The 26,179-nt window shown below is 35.5% G+C and overlaps 1 protein-coding gene across 1 annotated transcript; it reads left to right on the top strand.

Annotated features, from left to right (window-relative positions):
• Positions 1–14,442: 14,442 nt before the first annotated feature.
• LOC127419294 (pleckstrin homology-like domain family A member 3) lies at positions 14,443–17,854 on the top strand. Its single transcript, XM_051660593.1, has 2 exons — positions 14,443–15,206; positions 16,978–17,854. The coding sequence occupies exon 1, from the start codon at positions 14,809–14,811 to the stop codon at positions 15,190–15,192; it is 384 nt and encodes a 127-aa protein (XP_051516553.1). The 5' UTR covers positions 14,443–14,808; the 3' UTR covers positions 15,193–15,206; positions 16,978–17,854.
• Positions 17,855–26,179: the final 8,325 nt, after the last annotated feature.

The following is a 26,179-nucleotide window of genomic DNA, read 5'->3' as shown; positions in this document are numbered from 1 at the left end:
AATGAACTTTTCCACGACATTCTAATTTATTGAGATGCACCTGTATTCAGTGTCTTCTGAAGGCATGGAATGGATTTCAGTGAGAAACAGCCAGGAATTTATAGTAATTTTTCAGAAAAAATATTCATGAGCGCAATAATAGAAGCTTGTTCAGAATAGCTAACATACTGTTTTTAGACAGTCCTACACTAACGACATGAGTTAGTTAGTTATGACAGAATTTTCTTTTTTGGTTGAACTATTCCACTGATGAGTGAACATACAGTATGTGTATCTTGATGACATGTAAAAAGTTCATAAACTAACCATCATCAAATTTCAAATATGTTGTTTGAGTCACACTCTCATTCCATTTCACTCTGACTGAAAGACATATGCTCTGACACTTGCAGTCATGTCACTACCTTTTGGGAAGTCCCTGATAATCCTTAAATAAGTCATTAAAACTTTCAATGGCAAATAACATTGAGTTCCCTCCTGACCACATTTAAAGGCTGTCACCCTGGCCACTTCAATATTTGCAAGCTAGATACAATGGCACAGCAGTGGTGCGTTTAAATATAAAACGTATGTCATTACATAGATACAAGAATTGACCACTTTTCTATTGCAATAAAGAATATAATGGCTTAAAAATATTTGGCTAATGAAAAATGTACATGCCACTGCAGAATCACTGTAAATCAGGCATGTGCCTTGGGCATTGAGACTGGGCAAGCATCAAAGATTTTTAATACACATTATTAAACGCTGTGCCCAAAACGTAATGTCGCAGAAATGTTGAGGTAAATTGTTGCCTTAAAACCCACCAGTCAATGGAAACAATTGTCACAGTGGCGAACTTCATGACCAAATTGTTTTAAATTCAGGACAGTAATACTGTTCATATCACACAGATTAAAGATTGTCATATTTTGAGCCAAGCATGTTTATGTCCATTAAATCATACAATGAACCATAGTGCCAGAAGAGCTTGTTTTGACATACAACAAAAAGAAAAAGAAAAGATTGCCAGTTAATACAGTTGTTTCAACATCACAGGCCTCACATGTCACTCTTCCCACAGTTTAGAACCACAGCTATTATCTAATCTGACCACAAAAGACAACAGTCTTAACTTGAAGACACAAGGCTTTTTTTTTTTAAACAGACACTATGTTAGAACTATAAAACATAACACAAGAAGATCACCACTTCATAGCCTCAGACTAGACCAGAAACAATGACCTAGTATCTATGACCTAGTATCAATAAATACATTAACTTACCTTTACTTGAACACAAAATCCATGTGTCTGTCCTTGTGAATGAACATCTCTGTCACTATGTTGTAAAAGTAGCCCGCTTGTAGAAGTTTCGATAGCCTCTCTTTCTCGATTTTTAATTGAAATTAACCGCCAAATCCCAGTTCGCCAATGCTTTCACTGCAGATATCCATTTTAGTGCTTAATAACGCATTAGTTATGTCAACTTGAACGTGCTGACACAAAACTGAAATGTAGCCTATCAGATAGTGTAACTGATGGAAGGAGCTTCGGACTGGCTTACTCATTTTGGTATGCATGTTTACCTTGGTCATTGGTAGTAGCAGGTGTGATTCAATCTGAATGAACGTACAGTACTGAATGAAAGGGTTTTCTGCTGAAATTGGTCTCGGCGTACCGAAATTCGAACCACTGCCCTCAGTGGCTGAAGCTGAAAGTGTTGTTGGGTTAAAAGTGATAGTCCAAACAAAAATGAAAATTCTGTCATTCGTTACTCACCCTCATGATATCCCAGGTGTGTATGACTGTCTTTCTTCACCATTAAACTTGACCCCAAACAATAACTGTGTAATCTTATACAATAACCATGGAATTTTTTTAAACAAATGTAATAACATTAACTAATTTAAAAGCTCGAACGTTGTGCAGTTGTTGGGGTGTTGTCATATTTATTTATTTACCTTAATTACCTCTAAGATTTACCTCTAAAAATCACTATTTTTGTCAAAGTTTAGCATTATTTGGTTTGAGGTGTTTTGATGTGTCAGTTTTGTAATGATGCCACATTATTATTACAAACCATGGTGTTACAAAGAGAATATTTATCATACCTATCATTTATTTCAGACATCCCAATTCAATAAATCAATACAATAAATACATTTTTTAAAATGTCAATAAAACCAAGAGCAATAAACATAAATGAACAAGAATGACAGTGATAATTAATTCTGTGTGCAAACATAAGACTTAGAATAAAAATTTTGCTCCCACCCCTAAGCATAAACTTTCTCACAGTGTTCCCAAACTCAGCCTTTGATCTTTGTTTGTGTGTCTCTGTGTACGTGTTGGTGTGCATGCATGCGTGTGAGCATGCTTGGTGAGTGCTAAGTATTGTTGTCTCACCCTTTTTATTTGTGTGTGCTCGTGCGGGTTTGGGTGGTTTACGAGGGCATTTTTTTAGATTACAAACTGGTAATTACAGGGGTATTATGCTATAAATGTGGTTTATGAGGACATTTCTAGTGTCCCTATAATTTAAATAGCTTAAAAAACATACTAAACGATGTTTTATTGAAAATGTAAAAATCCAGAAAGTTTTTTGTGAGGGTTAGGTTTAGGGGTAGGGTTAGGGGATAGAATCTATAGTTTGTACAGTATAAAAATCATTATGTCTATGGAGAGTCCTCATAATGATAGCTGTACCAACATGTGGGTGTGTGTGTGTGTGTGTGTGTTTGTGTGTATAGCAAATGAAAAGTCACCAAACCTCATGCCACTGAGATTCAGGAAACCATGTTTTTTAAAGAAGCAAAGTTCAAAAGGGGTCCTTTTTTTACCCCAGAGCTACATAAGGGTTAAATGTGGTATTGAAAGATGAAATGTCCACAGGCTTTTGACGCCAGTGAGTTGTATTTTTAGTTGTAAATGACGTAATATAATCAAAATTCACAGTGCTTGAGCATAGGCTATGTGGGAGTTAAATTGTTCATGTTACAAGCTGTCAGCATGTAAAGGTTGTGGAGGAGACAGAGGGAAATAAAGGGGTTCCTGCCAAATCTAGCATTAACATGTACCTCCTACACACATTCCATCTGTGAAAGACAAAGACACAAAACATATTTACATATGAACATTCATGCATTAATACAGGTTTCATTCATAATGTAAAATCTCACTATAATTGTATGAGTTAATAGTGGGTTAATGTGCATGAATGTTCAACACATCTTTGTATTATCTGTATGTATAGCAGTGCTTAAGTCAGACAAATGACAATTTGCTGATGAGCAAAACAAAATAGCTTTTTAATGTGTGGAATGATACTCCTGAAACAACATCAACAAGTCAAATCAAGTCAAATTTATTTGTATTGCGCTTTTCACAACAGGCATTGTTTCAAAGCAGCTGTACATGAAATTATGCTACAACAGAAAATGAATGAATATAATGCCAATATTAGATATTCATATTTAGAACTATTAGTTGTTAAAATGACTAAACTAAGTAAGTGTTGTGGGTCAAAGATTAAACAAAATTATTTTATATTAACTATAATATTTAGTGTTAAAGTCCTTGAAGTCATCCCGATTTAACTGAGGAAATACACATAGATGCATTTTTCTGTTGATTTTGGCCGATGAAGGCTTTTGCTAGTGGTTAATTAATTTTCTATGTAGTTTAAGAGAGTGTTGTCCCTCCTTTGACCAAGTTGATATAGACTCTATGAAGTCTGTTTTTGTAGACTGAAGTGAAGTCTGGCTGGCACATGCTGCAGTTGGTCATCACCACTCAGCGACACAGTGGGAATCGGACACCTGGCAGGACCAGAAACAATCCCGAGGTTTAGACAGGGAAAGAAATAGAATAAAATTAGTGTAGCTGTCATTCAATTTAAAGCAGGGTTAAAGAATAAGAGAATTGTTTTCGGTTCCGGCAGACCTAACTAAAGCAACATAGCTATGAATTGAGGGATAAATTAGGTGTATGCCTGGCTGAAGACATAAGTCTTTAGTCTAGACTTAAACTGAGAGAGTGAGTTCCAAACACTGCTAGGAAGACTATTCAATAGTTTAGGAGCCAAAAATGAAAATGATCTCCCTCTTTTTGTGGATTTTGATATTCTTGGTATTGTTAACAGGCCGGAGTTTTGCGATCATAATGATCATGATGGATTATAGCATGACAGAAGGTCACTTAAGTACTTTGGAGCTAGACCATTCAAAGCTTTGTAGGTAATTAACAGAATTTTAAAATGAATACAAAACTTAACGGGTAGCCAATGTAATGCCGATAAAATGGGGCTGATATGATCATATTTCTTGGTTCTAGTTAGCACTCTCGCTGCTGCATTTTGAACCAACTGAAGTTTATTTATTAAACAGGACATCCTGCAGGACATCCACCAAGTAATGCATCAAAATAATCTAGTCTTGAGGTCATAAATGCATGAATTAGTTTTTCAGCATCAGGAAGAGATAGCATGTGTGGTAACTTGGCAATATTTCTGAGGAAGAATGCAGTTCTACAAAATTTAAATTTTTCAAAGGCTAGATTGCAATCAAATATAACTCCTAATTTTTTTTCAATTTTTTTTTTTTTGCTGTAGAAGTTGACATTACAGTGCATCCATCAACAGTCACATTATATTTTAGCGTCTTATTTTTTTAGGTTTTTGTTCCAATAATTAATACTTCTGTTTTATTGGAATTGAGTAGAAGGAAATTTGTAGCCATCCACTCTTTAAAATAATTTATACACTCTGTTAATTTGGAAAATTGTAAAATTTCTTTGGGTTTCGAAGAAATATAAAGTTGTATATCGTCGGCATAACAGTGAAAACTAATTCCATGGTTCCTGATAATGTCTCCCAGGGGGAGCATATATAGGGAGAAAATCAGAGGCCCTAAAACTGATCCATGTGGCACTCCATACTTAACTTTAATTTGATCTGACAGTTCCTCATTTACACAGACAAAGTGGTAGTGGTCAGAGACATAGGACCTAAACCAAGCTAATGCCTGTCCACAAATGCCAACATAATTCTCAAGCCTATCCAAGAGAATGTCATGATCTATGGTGTCGAAGGCAGCACTATGACCTAAAATACTAGAAGAGAAATGCAGCTGCGATCAGATGATAAGAGCAAGTAATTTATAACTCTGATAAGTGCAGTCTCTGTACTATGATGGGTCCTAAATCCTGACTGAAATTTTGCATACTGTATATACCATTTCTCTGTAAAAAATGAACATAGTTGTGAGGACACTACCTTTTGGTTTTTGTTCCAATAATTAATACTTCTGTTTTATCGGAATTGAGTATAAGGAAATTTGTAGCCATCCACTCTTTGAAATAATTTATACACTGCATGTTCTGCACGCTGGTCTTCCAATCGTCGTCCCTCAAAGAAACATTCACGGGCTGTGGACCACAGCGTGCTACCAAAGCTAGCCAGATTAGCCAGCACAAACACTGGTAAGAATGATCTTACTTTGGGATTATGGAACATTCGATCGCTGTCCAATAAAGGCCCTATTGTATATGATTTGCTCTTGGACCATAAGTTTGATTTTCTCTGTCTGACTGAGACGTGGCAACAAAGTAATGACTTCTATCAACTTAATCATTCTACACCCCCAGGCTATGTGTACACCTGCAAACCCAGTGCCTCGGGCCGCGGTGGGTTTGCAATGTTATATAATGAGAAGTGGAAAGTTTTAGATATATCTGTGCCAGAATATACTTCATTTGAGTCTATTGCTCTGCAAATTAATGGGTCAATTCCTATGATTCTTGCTACTGTATACCGTCCTCCTAAGGCCAATTCTGTTTTTCTACATGAACTTTCTGCCTTTTTAACTTATTTGTGTTCATTGTCTCCTAATGTGATTTTGCTTGGGGATTTTAATATTCATATTGACAATGCAGGTAGTGTATCTGTGAGGGATTTTTTATCATGCCTGGACAGCTTTGGTTTAAAACAATTTATAAATTCTCCTACCCATTTAAAAGGTCATACGCTGGATCTTGTGTGTTGTTCAGGTGTAACACCTTACAATTGCACTATTTCCGATGTGTCTTTATCAGATCATATGCTGGTGTCTTTCAGTGCTCAGTTACCTGTATTTAAGCTCAATCAATGTCGTTCTATTACATTTCGGAACATAAAGAACATTGATGTTTCGGTTTTTGCTGAAGGACTTGCCACCCTTTCTAGCAATGGCCATTTTTCAACTCCAGATGAATTGGTTCTTCATTACAATGTTGGACTATAAACAATTCTAGATGTTCATGCTCCATTGAAAACCAGGTCTGTTTCATTTGTCAATTCTACACCATGGTTTACTCAAGAACTATGGCAGTTAAAAGTTAAGGGACATCGTCTGGAGCGCATATATGTCAGGACTGGACTGGTGGTACATAAAGAACTGTATTCTGAGCATATGCAAAACTATAAAGTAGCTCTTACCACAACTAAAACAGATTATTATGCCAGTTTAATTAGTTCTGGTGAAGGGAACACAAAAACCCTTTTTTCTATGGTAAATAATATAATAATAAGCCACCTGATTCTTTTCCTTCTCATTTGTACTCTATTGATCTTTGTGAAGCTTTTATGTCTTTTTTTTAATAGAAAAATTGAAAATATTCATCAACAAATTTCTGCATCAAATTTGGGTTGTTGTGCTTCCAATATTTGCTCTGACCAACCTCTAATTTTAATTTTTTCCACTTTTAAACTTCCAAGCACGGAGGAAATAGTCTGTATTATTCAAAAATCCAAATCTTCAACTTGTCAGTTGGATCCTATTCCAATGTACTTGGTTAAAGCCTGCTTACCTTCTCTCTCTTCTTTAATTACTGATATTATACACTCTTCCCTTGTTTCTGGCACTGTTCCGTCTTCACTCAAAACTGCCGTGATAACTCCTATACTTAAGAAATCAGGGGCTGATCCAAGTAACTTTGATAATTTCCGCCCCATTTCAAATCTACCATTTCTTTCTAAAATACTGGAAAGGATTGTTGCATCACAGGTCCAGGATCATCTTTCTGATAACAGTCTGTACGAGCAATTTCAATCTGGTTTCCATTCATATCATAGTGTTGAGACTGCATTAGTTAAGATTTCTAATGACTTATTGTCAGCTGCTGATTCAGGTCTTTTATCTATACTTATTTTGCTCGATTTGAGTGCAGCATTTGATACTATCTCGTACAGCATTCTGTTGGACAGATTGGAATCTATTGGAATCATGGGCACTGCCCTGACTTGGTTTCGATCTTATCTTACGGGTCGCACTCAATTTGTACAGCTGAAGCAGTTTACATCAAAGCCTTCATACGTTACTACTGGGGTTCCGCAGGGTTCAGTGTTATGTCCTCTCTTATTTATTATTTATCTTTTACCTCTTGGTAATATTTTTAGGAAATTTGGTATTCAATTCCACTGCTATGCTGATGACACCCAACTTTACCTGTCCTCTAAACCTACCTCTACTTTTCCTCCATCTATCTTCTCAGATTGTGTAGCTGAGATGAAAGAGTGGTTTACATCAAATTTTCTTAAGTTAAATAGCTGTAAAACTGAAATTCTTCTTTTTGGCTCAAAAACTAACTTGGCCAAGTCTAAATGTTGTTCAGTAAATATTGATAATTTTCCAGTGTCTGTTGCGAAACAGGTTAAAAGTCTGGGTGTCATCTTTGATAGTACTTTATCATTCGAACTACATATAAACAGTGTCATTCGCTCTGCATATTTTCACATACATAATATTAATAGACTTCGTCCGGCTCTTTCAGTAAAGAGCACTGCGATTCTTGTTCATGCTTTAGTCACTTCCCGTCTTGATTATTGTAACACTCTTTTTTATGGTCTGCCATCAAGGCTTCTCTACAAACTCCAGTTAGTACAGAATTCAGCTGCACAAATTATTTGCAGAACTTCTATAACTGAACACATTACTCCCATATTACAACACTTGCATTGGCTCCCGGTTAAATATCGCATTGACTTTAAAATCCTTCTCCTTACTTACAAGGCACACAATAATCTTGCCCCTTCATACTTATCTGACCTTCTTCAAATCCACACTCCTACTCGCACTTTAAGATCGTCTTCTGCACTCCTGTTCTCCCCTGAGTTTGCACAACTTCTATGGGGTCTCGCGCCTTTAAACATGCAGCTCCTTATTTATGGAACTCATTGTCACAGGATGTGCGAAACAGTGAAAGTCTTCTTGTTTTTAAATCTCTCCTTAAGACCCATCTTTTTAGGCAGGCTTTTATGTGATTGTTTTAATGCTTGTATTAAGTCTGTTCAGGTAGTAATAATGATTATTGTTGTTTAATGTTGATTGTTTTATTGTAAGGTGTCCTTGAGTGTCATGTAAGGCGCCTATAAATAAAATGTATAATAATAATAATAATAATAATAATAATAATAATAACATTTAGATTATATTTTAGGTTTTTGTTCCAATAATTAATACTTCTGTTTTATCGGAATTGAGTAGAAGGAAATTTGTAGCCATCCACTCTTTGAAATATTTTATAAACTCTGTTAATTTGGAAAATTGTGAAATTTCTTTGGGTTTCGAAAAAATAAAAAGTTGTGTATCATCAGCATAACAGTGAAAACTAATTCCATGGTTCCTGATAATGTCTCCCAGGGGGAGCATATAAAGGGAGAAAATCAGAGGCCCTAAAACTGATCCCTGTGGCACGCCATACTTAACCTTAATTTGATCTGACAGTTTCTCAATTACACAGACAAAGTGGTAGTGGTCAGAGACATAGGACCTAAACCAAGCTAATGCCTGTCCACAAATGCCAACATAATTCTCAAGCCTATCCAAGAGAATGTCATGATCTATGGTGTCGAAGGCAGCACTATGACCTAAAATACTTGAAGAGAAATGTAGCTGCAATCAGATGATAAGAGCAAGTAATTTATAACTCTGATAAGTGCAGTCTCTGTACTATGATGGGTCCTAAATCCTGACTGAAATTCTACATACTGTATATACCATTTCTCTGTAAAAAAAATTACATAGTTGGGAGGACACTACCTTTTCTAGTATTTTTGACATAAATGGGAGATCTGAAATCAGTCAATAATTAGCCAATTCTCCTGGCTCATGCTGTGGTTTCTTGATAAGCGGTTTGATAACTGCCAGTTTAAAGTTTCTTGGGACATGCCCTAAGGATAATGAGGAGTTAATAATATTAAGAAGAGGTTCTGAGATTACATGAAACACCTCTTTAAGGAATTTGGTTGGTATTGGATCCAACATACATGTTGTTGATTTTGATATATTAATCATTGTTAACTCTTCCTGACCTATAACAGTGAAGGATTGAAGTTGCTCGTAGGGAATAATTTTAGTGTTCTGGGGTGCTGTGGCAGACGGATGCGTAATTCCAATTTAGTTTATTATTATTTTGATTTTATCAGTAAAGAAATTCATAAAGTCATTACTACTATGCTGCAATGGAATATCTGGTTCAATAGAAGTTTTATTCCTAACCAATTTAGCCACAGTACTGAATAAACACCTAGGATTGTTGTGGTTATTTTCTATGAGTTTGCTCAAACATGCAGACCTGGCAGTTTTTTTAACCTCTCTGTAGTTAGAGACACTATCCTCCCATGCACCGCAAAATGCCTTTTCTCCAGTTACACTCCATTGTCTGAGCTGCTGTCTTAAGAGCATGAGTGTGATCATTGTACCATGGTGCAGGATTTTTATCTTTAGCTTCCTTTAATCGAAGGGGGGCCACACTATCTAAAGTGCTAGAGAAGACTGTATCCATATTTTCTGGGACAACATCAAGTTCTTCTGAACTTCTTGGCATGCTGTGTATTTGAGACAAGTCTGGGAGATTATTAGTGAAGCTTTCTTTAGTAGTTGAAAGAATAGTTCTACCTGAATGATAACATTGCGTAGATTGAGTTACCTTTGCTAAGCGCAGCTTACAAGAGACAAGGTAATGATTTGAGATATAATCGCTCTGTGGCAGAATTTCTATATTATGCAACACCAATTCCATATGACAAAATTAGATCTAGCGTATGATTTTGGCGATGGGTTGGACCTTTCACATTTTGTCTAACCCCAACAGAGTTGAGAATATCGATAAATGCTAATCCCAGTGTATCATTTTCATTATCTATGTGGATGTTGAAGTCACTGACGATTAAAGCTCTATCCACTGCAACCACTAGATCTGACAGAAAATCAGCAAGTTCTCAAAGGAATTCAGAATATGGCCCTGGTGGTCTATATACTGTTGCAAGAACAAAAGACTACAAAGGATTTTTTATTTATATCTAACGATATTAAACATTATCAGTTCAAAGGAATTAAACTTATATCCAGATCTTTGAGTAGCACTGAAAATCACTGTAAATTGTAACAACATCTCCTCCTCAACCTTTCAGATGAGGCTCATGTTTATAATAATAATCTGAGGGAGCAGACTCATTAAAGTAATATATTCATCTGTTTTAATCCAGGCTTCAGTCAAACAGAACAAATTCAAACTATGATTTGTAATAATTTAATTTACAGTTAGTTATTTGGATGAAAGTGATCTAATGTTTAGTAGTTATACCTTTATATGATGTTTATCTTCAGGTTTTTCTTTTTTTTTTTTTTTTTTTTAGTTTGACAATAATTTTTTTCTAAATGTTTTAATTAGGGTTTTGTGTTTGGTAGTTCAGGGAACAGACAGTCTCTGTATGATATATAGGTGATTAATTCTCTATGTGTTGTAGTTTATGTGATCTGTGTAATGTATCAAGGCAGCTAGCAGATGTTCGGTTTAGCCAGTTTGTCTGCTTCCTGACCTGGGCCCCAGTTAGTCAAATACTATCACTATTAAAACTATGAGCCATATTACTGGAGAGGAGAGCACCACCTTCCCTGGAGGGATAGAATCCGTCTCTATTGAGCAGGTCAGGTCTTCCCCAAAAACTCTTCCAATTGTCTATGAATCTTATGATATTCTCCGGATACCACTCAGACATCCAGCCATTCAGTGACACTCATCTACTATAAACCTCATCACCATGACAAGCAGGGAGGAGGTCAGAGCATATTACAGTGTCTGACGTTGCTTTTGCAAGTTCACACATCTTTAACATTATCATTAGTGATCTCCGACTGGCGAAGCTGGACATCGTTAGTGCTGACATGAATAACAATCTTAGAAAATGTATGTTTAGAATTAGCCAGTACTTGTAAATTTGATCTGATGTCAGATGCTCTGGTACCAGAAATTCATTTAACAATAGTGGCTTGAGTCTCTATTTTCACACTCCTCACAATAGTCACCAATAACAAGGGTGGTTTCAACATGATTCTCAGTGGGTTCATCACTGAGTGGGGAGAATCGATTGGAAACCCTAACAGGAACAGGACAGTGGTGTCGCTTTGCTGAGCGAGTATGCCGCTGAGACAACACCCAAAACGCCCTGCTACGGGGGCTCTATAGCCAGAACCAAAGTGTGTGTGTTGCTCGCTGTACTACCCGCATTCCGAAACAGTATCTACCAGCTTCAATTTCTCACTGATCTCCACTAGAGTTTAGATGCATGTCTCTAACTCATTAAACTGCTCTGTCAGCCTGACTAATTCCTTACATTTATCACATGTGAATCACTCACTGCTGACAGAAGAAGCTATAGTAAACATGTGGCATGAAATGCATGAAGTGATAATTTGAGCGGATGCCATGACTTACCGCAATTGTTTGTTGTTGTTGAGGTGATTCCTAATCACCAATGGTTTGAGATTGATGCAATGATCCATGTAAAAAATGTGTGCAGTAATGCACACAGTTTAATTGTGATAAAAGTGGAAAGGTGGGTGTGCCCAGTAAAATGCACGTAGTTGTATCGCATTACAAAGTATAAAAGCGGAAAAATGGGAGAGATTAAAGATTAAATGCTAAAAATAGATAGATTAGCAATGTTAAGGAGGCTAGCAGGCTACAATCATGAGTGCTAGCAGCAACAGGAACAGAAAACAGCAAACATGGCATGGAGCTTTTGAAATGGGTTTAAGATGACAAGAAAGGGAAAAGATAGTCCTCTAGTGGACAAAATGCACAATGAGCTCCAAAGTTTCCACTATGAAAGGAGTGCATATGAAAGGAGCTTTTCACAACCAACAGTGACTTTCAAAGATGAAAGACATAATTAAACAAAAAAAAAAAAAAACTAAAAAAAAAAATATATATATATATATATATATATATATATAGAGAGAGAGAGAGAGAGAGAGAGAGAGAGAGAGAGAGAGAGAGAGAGAGAGTAAATAATAATAACACAAATAATTTGTTCTATTTTGATTTTGAAGACTATTCAACAGCATGGCAAAGTAATTCCCTTTCTCCACAGAAACACATTATATTTTACCTACTGCCTGAAAAAAAAAAAAAAAGAAAAAAAAGAAAATTCCTAAAGAATGTGTAGCTACATGACTCTAAATGGAATTTTTTTCATTGTTTGGATTTTAGAATCCCAAAGGGTTCAAATAAGAATCCTCAGAATCAAATAAATAAATCAAATGAATTTCGCTAAACTGAAATTCCTATACAGGACTTTTTTATTTATTTATATGATTCCCATTGGATACTTTTACATTTGTATCAGAATACCAAATATATGCCTACTGGAAAATTAAAGGAAATTGCCTGTGGAACTAGCACAGTCAGGAATTTAGGGGGCTCTGGGCCAAAAATGTCACCAAAAAAAAAAAAAAATGCCCCTGCATGTGGGGCTAAAAAATTGCCCTTGTTATGAATATCAGTTTTGTATTTGTACTACAGCATCTGCTATAGCTCTTAATATTCTATTATTGTCCCAGTTATACACAGTTTGGCATAAATTATGAGTTGATATCAATTTAATAGGGTAATTGTTAATAAATTCTCAATCTTGAGATTTTGTATTAATTAAGTGATTAAATTGATGTAACTGACATCAAAAAATGAGACACAGCTTGTGTTTTAATTATTATTATTATTATTTTTGTATTATTATTATTTTTTATTTTTTTATTTTATTTTATTTTATTTATTTTATTTTTTTTGTGGGGAAAAAATGCCATCATAAAAGTAAAAAATGCCCCCAAAAATCCAAATCCAGGGGAAATTATTGCCCATTTACTGCTATATTGTTAAAATTTTGCGTTAACATCATTTTTTTTTTTTTTTTTTTTTTTTTTTTACTTTTTCCTTTGCTTTCTTTATATCTGTCTTTTTATAGGTTGGTACAAATATGGTGGAGTACCTCCAGCAGGCTGATGCCAAGGCCTTATTCCCCTACATCCTAAACTTAGCAATACAGGCCTGCACATGGATTATTTTTAGTGTTTATTTAAATTGAATTAATTTATGGATTTGTATTAATTTCTTACATTAATAGTTTTCTAAGTAATAGACACTGGAAGTAATGTTAATACTGTAATGCAATGGATGTTTAAATATTTTAATGCCTATAAAGTAATTCATATTAATTACACATGTTCATTGTTCTACAAGCTCTGTATTAAAACTTTTGTAAAATTGTAAAATATCAATGCTGTTATTAATAAGTGTAATTATTGCAAGGATTTCTATTTATCAAAAATAAAGGAGGTACCATGTTAGCACATTTGTTTACGGTTTGGTTTATTTTACAATATTTAAAGGATAGAGGTCAAAACAACCTGACAGTTTTAACCCATTTATGTGAGTAAAAACTAACCAGCATCTGGATTGAAAATAACAACCGATTTTGCTGGGTTGAAACCAACAACTCAACTTGCTGGGTTAGATTAGCCCAATGTGTGTTCTGTCCCATAACTAAACAGCAGCTGGACTAAAACAACCCAACTTGAGTTGTTTTTAACCCAGCATTTTTTTTTTATTATTTTTTTTTATTTTTTTTTATTTTTTTTTTTTTTTTGCAGAGTTCATTTCAGACAGAGTTCATTTCTGTTAATTTCTTCAGTTAATTTTTGACTAATTTCTGCTTTCTGAGCTATAAGAGTTCTAAAATCCTTAAATATTTTCTTTAAATTATTTTTTGATGTCCTATTTTATCTGGCAATTGTAATAGTGCCATTAGAAACTATATGCTTTTAGTTATATGCTACGTTGGAATACTGTATGACAAATATCATTAGGATCATTAATTGTTCAAAATTATGATAGAAAATTCCATCAGGAATCCTTTAGGATTTTTGGAGTGGACAAAGATGAACAGCCAAATTAAACGTTACCGTTAAATAAAGCTGTTTGACAAGAATAAAATAAAGGTCCATCCAGCAATCTGTTGTTATATTCCAGGGCATGAATGGACACACACGCCGATGTTTATCAGGCATCAGCATTCCAGTGTGCAGTAAAAGTAGGACTAATCCCCGTGACGTCAGAGCGGGGTGGGGGGAGAGTCCTTCAGAAATACGAGAAGAGTAGTGTCGATTTCGGAGGAGCAAGTATCAACATGCCCACACTACGGGACTTACAAGTACATTGTAACAATATATAAAAGTCGGAAAAAGCTTTGTAACCGCGGAGGTCTCTGCCGGCAACGTAGCGATGATGCGTTATAAACAGGAATCTGTCCTTTAGTGGAATTATCTCCAGGTGTGACATTTAAAATGAGCAAAACGGCATAAATGAAGCGCTCTTATATTTAGAATGCGCGTTTACGAAAAGTCTTCGTCAACGCAACGCGTCGACAGCTGTGGACACGTCGCCTACGGGATTTTGTTCTAATTAGCCGGTTATTTCTGTATACCGCGTTACACATCAACGCTTATTCAGAATGAGCCTGTGTAAAGTCATGAAGGATGGCCATTTGGAGAAGAGGAGTAATGGACTTCTACAGCTGTGGAAGAAGAAGCGTTGCGTTCTCACGGAGGACGGACTCCGTTTGTACGACTGTAAAGGCGACAACAGTAAAGAGATGCGCTTCGAGCAGATGAGCACGCTGGACTGCGTGGAGTATAAGCGGGGTCTGGTGTACTTCACCATCGTGATGAACGGCGGTAAAGAAATTGACTTCAGGTGCCAGCAGGAGGGAACGGCGTGGAACGCGGAGATTGCGCTCGCGCTGGTGCGTTTCAAAAACCGCGTCGCCGTTCAGACCGGCAGGAAAAGACACATGTCACATCTGGGCAGCTGCGGGGAGGGAGATGTCGAGCTTTGACTCAACGGCTGAGGGTAAACACCTATGGCAGATGAACAGAATTGAACGTTGCTGTTATCTTTTTTGCGGAACAATTAAGTCTGTATTCTGGAACGGTCGGTTCTGTGTCCCGTCAAGCGTTCTCAGGAACCAATTATCCAAAATAACATCTGCTTTCCATTTAAACCTCTCACGCATCTGCATTCTCGTCTATGAAAAATCTCGACAAAACATTCTTTCACTAACTCGAAAGGTTTTTACTAAATGATCCTGAAGGATTCCTATTGACATAATGTTCGCACATGATTCCAACCCCTGATAGGACACGTACATCACCCAGATGTCTATTTGATGTGTGTGTTTACATCTGGAAGAGGTATTTTTAGGTTGTTTGCTCATCTGCAATACATCTATTAGACGTTTCCTCTCGGATGTCAATAAGACATTCAGCAGATGTCTTTGAGATGTTTATGATTTAGCATGTTTGTAAATCTGATCTTTTTAAGATGTTTAGCAGATGTAAATTATATTGTGATGCTTTCCAGATGAAAAGATCTAAAACAGACATCTCGGGGACATATGTGTGCTATCTGGGACATAACACAACGCCAAAACTAGATCCTTAAAAAACAGTTTCCGAATGGTCACCAATAATATAATGAAAAATTGACAGAAATGTATCATTTATAATATAAATTAATAATAATAACAATCCAATAGCTTCTCTATGTGATTTACTTTACTATTTTAATCCAATACAACAAGTAGAGTATTTGAAAAAGATTACAGAGTACCCAACTTGATGCTAATAATCAAATAAGAATCATAAAATCCATCAGGAATTTCAGTTTATTCAGCAGGATGCTATTTGACCCCTTTAGGGTCTTTTACAGTTGGTGCTAAATTATTATCAAAATTCAAATAGACTACTACAGCTTAAATTCTGTAGGATTCCTGTACACATTCCTCTATAATTTTCTGACTTGGGGACATCATTTTGGTGGTAATTTGTAACGCTTGACAGGCTCTTTTTCATTCAGGTGAATGAAACATATGCATATATACTGTATATATATATATATATATATATATATATATATATATATATATATATATATATATATATTATTGTAATATATAATTACATTTTATATATATGTATATATATATATATATATGTATATATATATATATATATATATATATATATATATATATATATATAATTTAGTTTTATTAACAAGGTTCAGGAAGAGCAAGTTCATTTAATCCGACCAATCACAAAGCCAGAGTAAGAGTATATAAACAGCTGCTGACCTCTATGTTGCATTGAGAGTGTCCAGCATCCCACCACCTCCCCATCTATCTATCTATTCCATCAATACTAATCAACCCCAGACAGTGAGCCACACGTTTACACTATACTTAATACAGGATTACATTAACTGCGAACTGGTGAATGTATATATATATATATATATATATATATATATATATATATATATATATATATATATATATAAACAGTATAGCTTTAAGAAGATTGATTTAATTTAATTACACTCACAAGTAATGAATAAAATGTGGTTTTTGAGAATTTGATTTTTGGCATTGATGGCTTATGTATGGGGGGAAAAACATAAATGAAAGACTCTGTGGTCTGCTGAAAAAGGATTGGACCAAATCCATCTGCTCTATTTTTTCTACAGCCATAACCTGCCAAATCTAATACTCTTTGCTCATACTGCATGTCTTTAAACACCACACTAATGCAGTATACCTATTATATCCCCCATAATTTCTCAGCACAGACACAGAACTGGATCCAAAAGAGAGAGTGAGGTTGTGGACAAGAAAGGCTTTTGGAAGACCAATGTTAAGGAAACACGTGATGAAAGGTTTATTCCAAACTCAAAGTACTTTAAACCACAGAGAAGTTTCAAGACTCTTTTGCACTTACACCGTTTTTCAATTACATATACAGTAAACACCTCTTGGCAAAAGACTCATTGGATGGAATTACGCCCGTTGGTGTTATGGCACGGATAATTTTTGTAATCATTGGAGTTATTTTGATTGCATGTTTGTTGCATTAGCCAATGGCAATTGAGTGACCCCATGGATTGCTCTTCACCACAATTCAGCATGCATGCTAATTTCACTCTTCACAACAGCAGAGTGTCATAAGTGGATTTTGGTGTTGACTTTACATTTTTAAGAGACATGTTTTATTTACCTCATTCTCAATGGAGGACAGCGTTTTGTGCTCACACTCAGTATTAAGCATGATGCTGCTTTAGGAGACATTAACCATAAATGAAGTATGACTCACAGCCCCTCTGCTGCACTGTTTAACATTTCATAAGTGTTTGAAGGCAGATTCTGGATTTATTCAGTTGTAAAGGCTTTTCAACTGCAGAACAAGCACGCCAGGAAGACTGAACTGCTGTTTCTTGGAATGTATCCCGACTGGATTAAAAACTAGGTGGGTGGATGGGCAATGCTGTTATTTTTTGTTTGCAATTTTGTAGCCTACATAACCTAAATGATTGCCAAAGTTACAAAATAATCTTCTGTGTGTTAGTTAAAAAAAGGAATGTTTTTTAATTCTGCACAGAGCTCATTTTGTCATAAGGTTCAGTACACATTTGTCCTAATAAAAAAAGACTTTGTGGCTTTGTAAGACATTAGTGTGAATCTCTTAACTAGATTGTAGTGGCCTAAGGCAACAGAAGAATATTTGATGCTAATTAGAAGTCCTGGATTATAGCAGCTGCAGTAGTTTGTATGTTAAGTGCAGCAATTGCCCTGCTTACCCGACTCTCAACGTCAAGTGCCTCTTCTGTGGCACATGCCCGGACAATGGCCTCACTGACTATGTCCCGCCTTTCCAGCTTTCCAGAGTTGTCAGTTTGAAGCCATAAAGAAGTTGTCAAACAGGGATTTTTTTTCTTCGGGTTGAATATATTTTGCCATTGTGAAGTATGGAAGTTCGTAGAACTCCTGAATTAAAATAAATAAATAACAGTGGTATGTGAATTGGGTGAAGAGCTGAAGTGTGTAATTTTTTGTTAACATTTTTATTCAAATAATTGTATTTAATTTATTGTAATTAATCACATAATTATTTTTATAATATATATAATAATATATTATCAATATTTGCTGAGAAAGACTCTACCCCATATATATATATACATACACTCACCGAGGCGAGCACTTTATGAGAAACACTATGGTCCTAATAAAGTGCTCAACGTGGTCTTATACTGTTGTAGCCCATCCACCTCAAGGTTTGACATGTTGTGCATTCTGAGATGCTGTTCTGCTCATTACAATTGTACAGAGTTTGAGTTACCGTAGACTTTCTGTCAGCTCGCAACAGTCAGGCCATTCTCTGTTGACCTCTCTCATCAACAAGGCGTTTCCGTCTGCAGAACTACCACTCACTGGATGTTTTTTGTTTTGTTTTTGTTTTGTTTTTTTGCACAATTCTCAGTAAATTCTAGAGACTGTTGTGTGTGAAAATCCCAGGAGATCAGCAGTTACAGAAATACTCAAACCAGCCAGTCTGGCACCAACAATCATGCCACAGTGGAAATCACTGAGATCACATTTTTTCCCCATTCTGATGGTTGAGGTGAACATTAACTGAAACTCCTGACCCGTATCTGCATGATTTTATGCACTGCATTGCTGACACACAATTGGCTGATTAGATAATCACATGAATAAGTAGGTGTACAGGTGTACCTAATAAAGTGCTAGGTGAGTGTATATACAGTTGTGGCCAAAAATATTGGCACCCTTGGTAAATATGAGCAAAGAAGGCTGTGAAAAAAATCTGTATTGTTTATCTTTTTTATATTTCATAAAAATAAAAAATAAAAATCACCAAAAAATCTAACCTTTAATTGAGGTAAAAAAAAAATTTAAACAGGGGAAATACCAATATTAAATCAATATTTTTCTCCAGAATGCATTGGCCATAATTATTGGCACCCTTTTATTCAATACTTTGTGCAACCTCCTCTTGCCAAGATAACACCTGGCAAGGGATCTGAGACATTTCTCCATACAGAATCTCTCCAGATCCTTCAAATTCAGAGGTCCATGTTGGTGGACTCTCCTCTTCAGTTCACCCCACACATTTTCTATGGGGTTCAGGTCAGGGGACTGGGATGACCATTGCAGAACCTTGATTTTGTGGTCAGTAAACCATTTTTGTGTTGATTTTGATGTTTGTTTTGGATCATTGTCCTGCTGGAAGATCCAACCAGTGCCCATTTTAAGCTTTCTGGCAGAGGCAGCCAGGTTTAGATTTTTTATCTGTTGGTATTTGATAACAGTCTGTGATGCCATGTATCCGAACAAGATGTCCAGGACCTCTGGCAGAAAAACAGCCCCACAACATTAAAGATACAGCACCACATTTAACTGTGGGCATTGGGTACTTCTTCATCTCTGTGTGCGCCAAATCCATCTCTGGTATTTGCTGCCAAAAAGCTCTTTTTTTTTTCATCTGACCAGAGAATCCGATCGCAAGTTCCAGTAGTGTCTAGCAAACTGAAAATGCTTGAGTTTGTTGTTGGATGAGAGCATAGGCTTTTTTTCTAGAAACCCTCCCAAACAAATTTTTGTGATGTAGGCTAGGTGATGTCAGATGTTTTTTTTTTTTTTTTTTTTTTTTTGACTTTCTGACCCCAGGACCCAACTAATTTCTGCAATTCTCCAGCTGTGATCCTCGGAGATTTTTTGGCCACTTGAACCATCCTCCTCACTGTGCATGGAGACAATATAGACACCCGTCCTCTTCCAGGCCAACTGGTAACATCTCCAGTTGATTGGAAGTTCTTAAAAATTGCCCTGATGGTGTAAATGGGCATTTTCAATGCTTTGGCTATTTTCTTATAGCCACTTCCCATCATGAAGTTCAACAACCTTTTTGCCACACATCAGAGCTATAGTCTTTAGTCTAACCCACTGTGATTGATAATTAAGGGAATTTGGCCTGTGTGTTACCTCATATTTATACCCATGTGAAACAGAAAGTCATGGCTGAACAATTTAATGTTCCTAGTCACCCAGGTGCACTTTAAAATTGAAAATATGAATGGGAATATACTTCAGATATATTTTACTCATAAGAATTTCTCGGGATGCCAATAATTGTGGTCAACGTGTTTTGGAGAAAAATATTTATTTAATAATGAGATATTTCCCCTCTTTCAATAGTTTTACTTCAATTAAATGATAGATTTTTGTTAATTTTTTGAATGAAAGATCAAAAGGATAAACAATGCAGATTTTTTTTTTTTTTTTTTTCACAGCCTTCTTTGCTCATATTTACCAAGGGTGGCAATATTTTTGGCCACCACTGTAATTCAGTTTGATTTTTACTGACGTTGCCTTATTTGATCTTTGCTCTTTTTACAGTAGTTGATCAATGATTTGATTTGCTTTGGGAGTGAATAACGACTTACATTTCGGTCTGTTCCGAAATAACAAAAAAATAACAAAATAAATGCAACTAACCATGTAATCATGCAAAAAAAAAAAAAAAAAAAAAACCTTGTCTGTTGGTGATGTCAAAGTATGTGCATCAAATCAAACTCTACAGTATCTACAGTAGGCACAAATTCATCTGTCACTTGGTAGAAGTTAGCCAAATTAGACAGTTCTGCTGATAAAATCGGTACCGAAATTCAAACCACTGCACCCCTAGCAGCTGATATGGAAGTGTTGTCGAATGTGTGGGCACATGTGCAGGTGAAATATCCACAGGGTGCCACCAAAAGTGAGTTGTATATTTAGTTGTGAATAATGTAATACAGGAAATAGGAATGCATATTTAATCAATCCTTACCCCCTAATCAAAACCCCAACCCTAAACCTAACCATCTTTTTATTTTAGAGTGACAATGTAACACAAGGTAAAAGAAAATGCAACAAAACTACAATAAACACAGCTTCACTGTGATGAGGGTAAATGAGAGTGCAATTCACCACTCGATGTCCAGTGCAAAACCAGTTGAGAAACATATTTTACACTCTCCAGTATAGCTCTGTTCTCAACTCCTGGCAGTTTTAGTGCCCTGGGCTGTGCCTGTGGTGTTGCAATAATAGGGAGATTGTGTGTATTGGAAAATCCCAGCATATGGGCTACTGAAGAGGCTCTGTTAAAAAAAAGCCACAACCTCAAGATGAGTCAGCAGCCTGGCAGCAAAACCTTAACAAGAGTTTCTTTACAGACTGCTGGACCTCGTTAGATTTGTGGAGTAGTGTTGCTATGTTGTGTAGTTTTGGGATAAAGTGTCATTGTGAATGTCTGGGTGTGTATATAGTGTTGAACTGTAATTAGACAAAAATATACTAAATGTTGTGGATGTTGCAAAGCTTTAATATGCCCTTTGGCAAGCCTCTTAGAAGTAGATAAGAGCTATAAATGAGAACCTGCATAGTTATTAATTTACTCCAAAAATAGTATGTGACAATGAAGTTGTATAATTCCTCAAAGGGGATTTACAGTGTGAGGAATATAAGGTCACCTGAAAGGTTGTATCTGAACCCTGTAGAATGTGCTATGTAAACAAGACTGGGTTTGACTTAGTTCCTGTTTGGTATCCTGCTATAGGCCTAATACAAGGATCCCAAGCTTTTAAATCTCCTTTTGTAGAAGTTCGAAATCCCCCTGACTGGAAATCTGACCTCTCCTACAGAAAACACATTCGTGTGAAATCAAAAACGAATGTATGTAGCAGGAATGTAGAATGAAAATGTTTGTGCTTTTTAAAGCAGTGGTCTTTTAATTGATTGGACATCTTAAATCTAATTTTCCTCAACAAAGTGCTGCCCACAAACTCAGTAAGTTATGTTGAATGTGAGACTGGTCTGCCTAAATTAGTGATATTCATGTGCTCTGATAGTGTGCACCTCTCAATGTCCCTGTCCAATAACCAAAAGAGACCTGCAAAGAACAAGGACATCAGAGGGAAATCAGTTCATTTTGATGAGGTTTATATTGATTATGTTTAACGATCAAGGAAAATGGAGCCAAAAATATAGCGGTCCTTGAAGATAACCTATTTAAAGGGGATACAACCTTAGACAAGGGCAAAGATTAATCGTTCGGCATGACAATGACCCAAAGAACAAGATAACTCTCTCTTTCTGAATGAGGAGTCTGAATGGCCTTAACTGACAGACCTTAAGATTTCAGTTCAAATGATCTCTTCTCAATCTAATCTGAAATGTACAGAAACTCCTTTTCACATTGTTATATGTGTTTTGGTTTATGACAAAGGAAATTCTACCCGTTTTGGAATAGAACTTGTAAAGGGATCTTAAATATTTCTCCACTTTTCTCAAAGCATGGTAAATGGAATTGCCCACTGAGAAAGAGAGAATCTTGACTAAAATGTCTCTGTTGATGAGATTGTGATACTTTCCAGAAGCATCTTTGAGTCAGTGAGAAAAAAAACAAACAAAAAAAAAAACAACTTGTATTTATTCAGAATAAATTTAAAACAGGAAACAAATTGCAATGCAGCCTATCAATGAAAAGCAAAAATACTTTTAAAAAGCGTACAATAGCATATGTCATGATCAACTTGTTCTGTATTTGTGAGACCATCATGAATTTGTGGTGTATAAAATTTGGTTGCCCTTTATGTCCAATGAAAACAATGCTAAAGATATTTAAGACATAAAAGCAGCTTGATTCCTTGACTTTGGACAACAGAGCAGAAACATATGAGCTCACTATAGAAGTAAATTGCAAAACACACACACATCATGCTAAAATAAACTACAGCAGTGCTTCTCAACTGGTAGTTGCTGCCCAAAAATGTCTGTTTGCTCTGATAGGATTGCAGTTAACAGAAAAAAAAAACAAAACAAAAAAAAACAATGCTCAATACAAAAAAAGAAATAAAGAAAAATATTTATTTTTATATATAAATATATATATATATATATTTCTTTTTTCTTTTTTTTTTTTTTTTGCTGTTACTTTTGTTTTTTAGCAAAACCAGTTGAGAACTATTGCACTACAGCCACCAGTTCACGGTGATGTGTATGTATGTAAAATAAAATACACTGACATACCATACACGATTTTCCTATTACATAATTCTAAAGTGTGTATCTGGACATGTCGTGACATTTTTGTCCCAAAGTTGTGTGTATACAGGCAGCACATGTGCATACTGTATGGTTATGCCTCGACTCTACACACACACACACACACACATACACAGTGAGCTGCAGTTTGTCCATCAGTAATAGAGCCATGTGTATGCCCATGTGAAGTGGGTTCAACAGCTGCACGCTGATAATAAATACTGTTTAAAGGAATATACCGGGTATGCATATTTTAATACAATATAAGTTCAATTTTCAGCATTTGTGGCATAATGTTGTATACCACAAAAATTACTTTCAACTCATCCCTCCTTTTATTTAAAATAGCAAACATTTAGGTTACAGTGAGGCACTTACAATGGAAGTGAATGTGGCCAATTTATTTGAGGGTTTAAAGGCAGAAAACATGAAGCTTATAATTTTATAAAAGCACTTAAATTAATAACTTGTTAATTATTTGAGCTGTAAAGTTTTAATCTTCGTTTTTATGGTAATTTTACAGTTTTAAGGTTTACAGCGCTATGTCGTTATATATCAACGAAGTTGTAAAATTGGATGCAAAAGTTAGTATGTGATTTTATGTTTGCAGGCATATTATTTACATCTTGTGACTACACTTTTAAATCAGTGAGTGTTTTAACTTTTACGGATTGGCCCCATTCACCTCCATTGTAAGTGTTTCACTGGAACACATTTTTTTTAAAGAAAAGGAGGGACAGGCCGAAATAATTTTTTGTGGTAATCAACATTATGCCACAAATGCTGTCGATTGAGATTAACTTGTACTGAACCCGGAATATTTCTTTAAAGAATGTTTTTGAATACACAAATTCATTCATCAGTAGTTTGGGAGGAATATCTCTGTCTCCAAAACATCAGCCTTGTTGTTACCCCAAATCACCCATCACCCCAAATCTGTGTTTGACATCCTAATATCGTGTTTTTTTTCTTTAGGTGAATGTTGATGAATGTTTGTGAGAGCAAAAATGAGCTAGTATGATTGTTTATGTGTGTTTGCACACAAAGGAGACCAAACGATATGGCAGTGGATAGCTGTGTCTGTTGTGTGAGAATGTGTGTGCATTTTATTTTATCACCGGTCTCCTCATTGGTGTTATTTTGTCATAAACCATACATCATCATATGGTCACTGTTTAAACACTATAAAAATATAATCTTAAGTATAATCTTAATTCCTCATGGAGGAATATGTTTTTAATTGGCTTCATTGATTCAAAACAAAAAAACTAAACAACACCAGAACAAATGCAGCAAAATTCTCCCTTACTTACAAAGATAATTTTAATATATATGATATAATTAATTCATGATTTAATTTTTTTTTTCTTTTTTTTTTTTTTTTATCTTGAACTAAAATCACCATGGTAGATTTAAACTAAATAATTATAATAAAAAAACTTAAATGTAATGATTACATTTTCATTTGAATGTGGTGGGGTTGCCCTTTCTCTCCACACACATTCCAGAAAGTTCTGTGCGTCACTGACAGAGACATGCAGAGAGACTGTGTAAACTGTGTTAAAACTGCTGGCGAGTGTAAGAGCCTTATTGTCTCGAATTACTGAGGTAGGACCCAAACACAGGAGGCAAGTGAAAAAGGATTTTATTTAAAATAATGAAAAAACAAACAAACAAACAAACAAATAAAACAGAAACAAACACTATGGAGATGGAATTGTTGCATATTATCATACAAATGGAAAGAGATTCACAAATAGAAAGTTTGTTCACAAATAAACTGAATGAGATCCACAAATAAATTTAAGGAGTTTCACAAAAATGAAATGAATTCACAAATAAAAAGAATGAGATTTGCAAATATATTTTTTAACTCACAAACACAACTCTGTCCAGCATTCATTTGTGAATAGCACGCATTTATTTGTGAATCGCTTCCTGTGCATTTGTGGATCGCTACACGCATTTGTCGATTTTGAAACAAATCTAGCGTCAGGATGTGCACACAAATCTACAAATAGGTGGACTCCACCCATTGTCTACTCAAGCCAATCAGATAACGGCCACATTACTCGGACCAATCGTAGCACGTTCTATCTTCAACCAATCATGCTTCGTTTTATTATCAGGGCGGGACCAGAGTCACAGAGCTCTCATGAGCATGGAATCAAGCACATACAGATAAGCTCCAAGGCCGCAAACTTTTAAAGAAATGGACGTCATCAGAGGAATACTGTGACTTAAGGTTTGTATCCTTTTCTCTCAGTTATAAACATGTGTAGTGTCTTGTTAAATGTTGACAGTTGAAAATTGCCCATTTGTAGAGTGTCCTGATCATTTGCTTTATAGCTAACCTGGCTGACTGTATGAGTGCTATCTGCTCAACATCATAAAAAGATGGAAACAGTTTTGTGCTACTGGTGGAAAGACATCACAAAGCTCCATGGCCCAATCTTGTTTGTGTAACATGTTCTTTTCTATACAGTAATGGGCTTGTTTTTAACGTGTAACTGTTATTTTTTTCCAATCATTTGTGCAGAATGCTCTTACCCTGACTAGGAGTATCCGTCAACTGATATTGTTGATCCCATGACGTTTTTCATATACAACAAACTCGAGCAAACTGCAAGCACTCCAGTTGTAATGTTCAAATCCAATGTTTGTGTGTGTAAATATATTTACTCAAATTTATTGTAGTTCCATGCATGACAACCTGTAATTTGTAACCAAAAAAATCATCCCATTTAGCCAACAGACTTGCTATAAAGTGTTAAAAACAGACACTCTTTGAAACCTATTTACCTCAAAATGACTTGATAGAACTCAGTAAAAGATTTGTCAACTAAATGACAAAAAAATATTTTGTCAAATGTGATGAGTCATCGTT

Source organism: Myxocyprinus asiaticus, chromosome 28 (assembly GCF_019703515.2).
Source record: "Myxocyprinus asiaticus isolate MX2 ecotype Aquarium Trade chromosome 28, UBuf_Myxa_2, whole genome shotgun sequence".
NCBI lineage: Eukaryota > Metazoa > Chordata > Actinopteri > Cypriniformes > Catostomidae > Myxocyprinus > Myxocyprinus asiaticus.
This window is presented reverse-complemented; position numbering and strand designations above follow the sequence as displayed.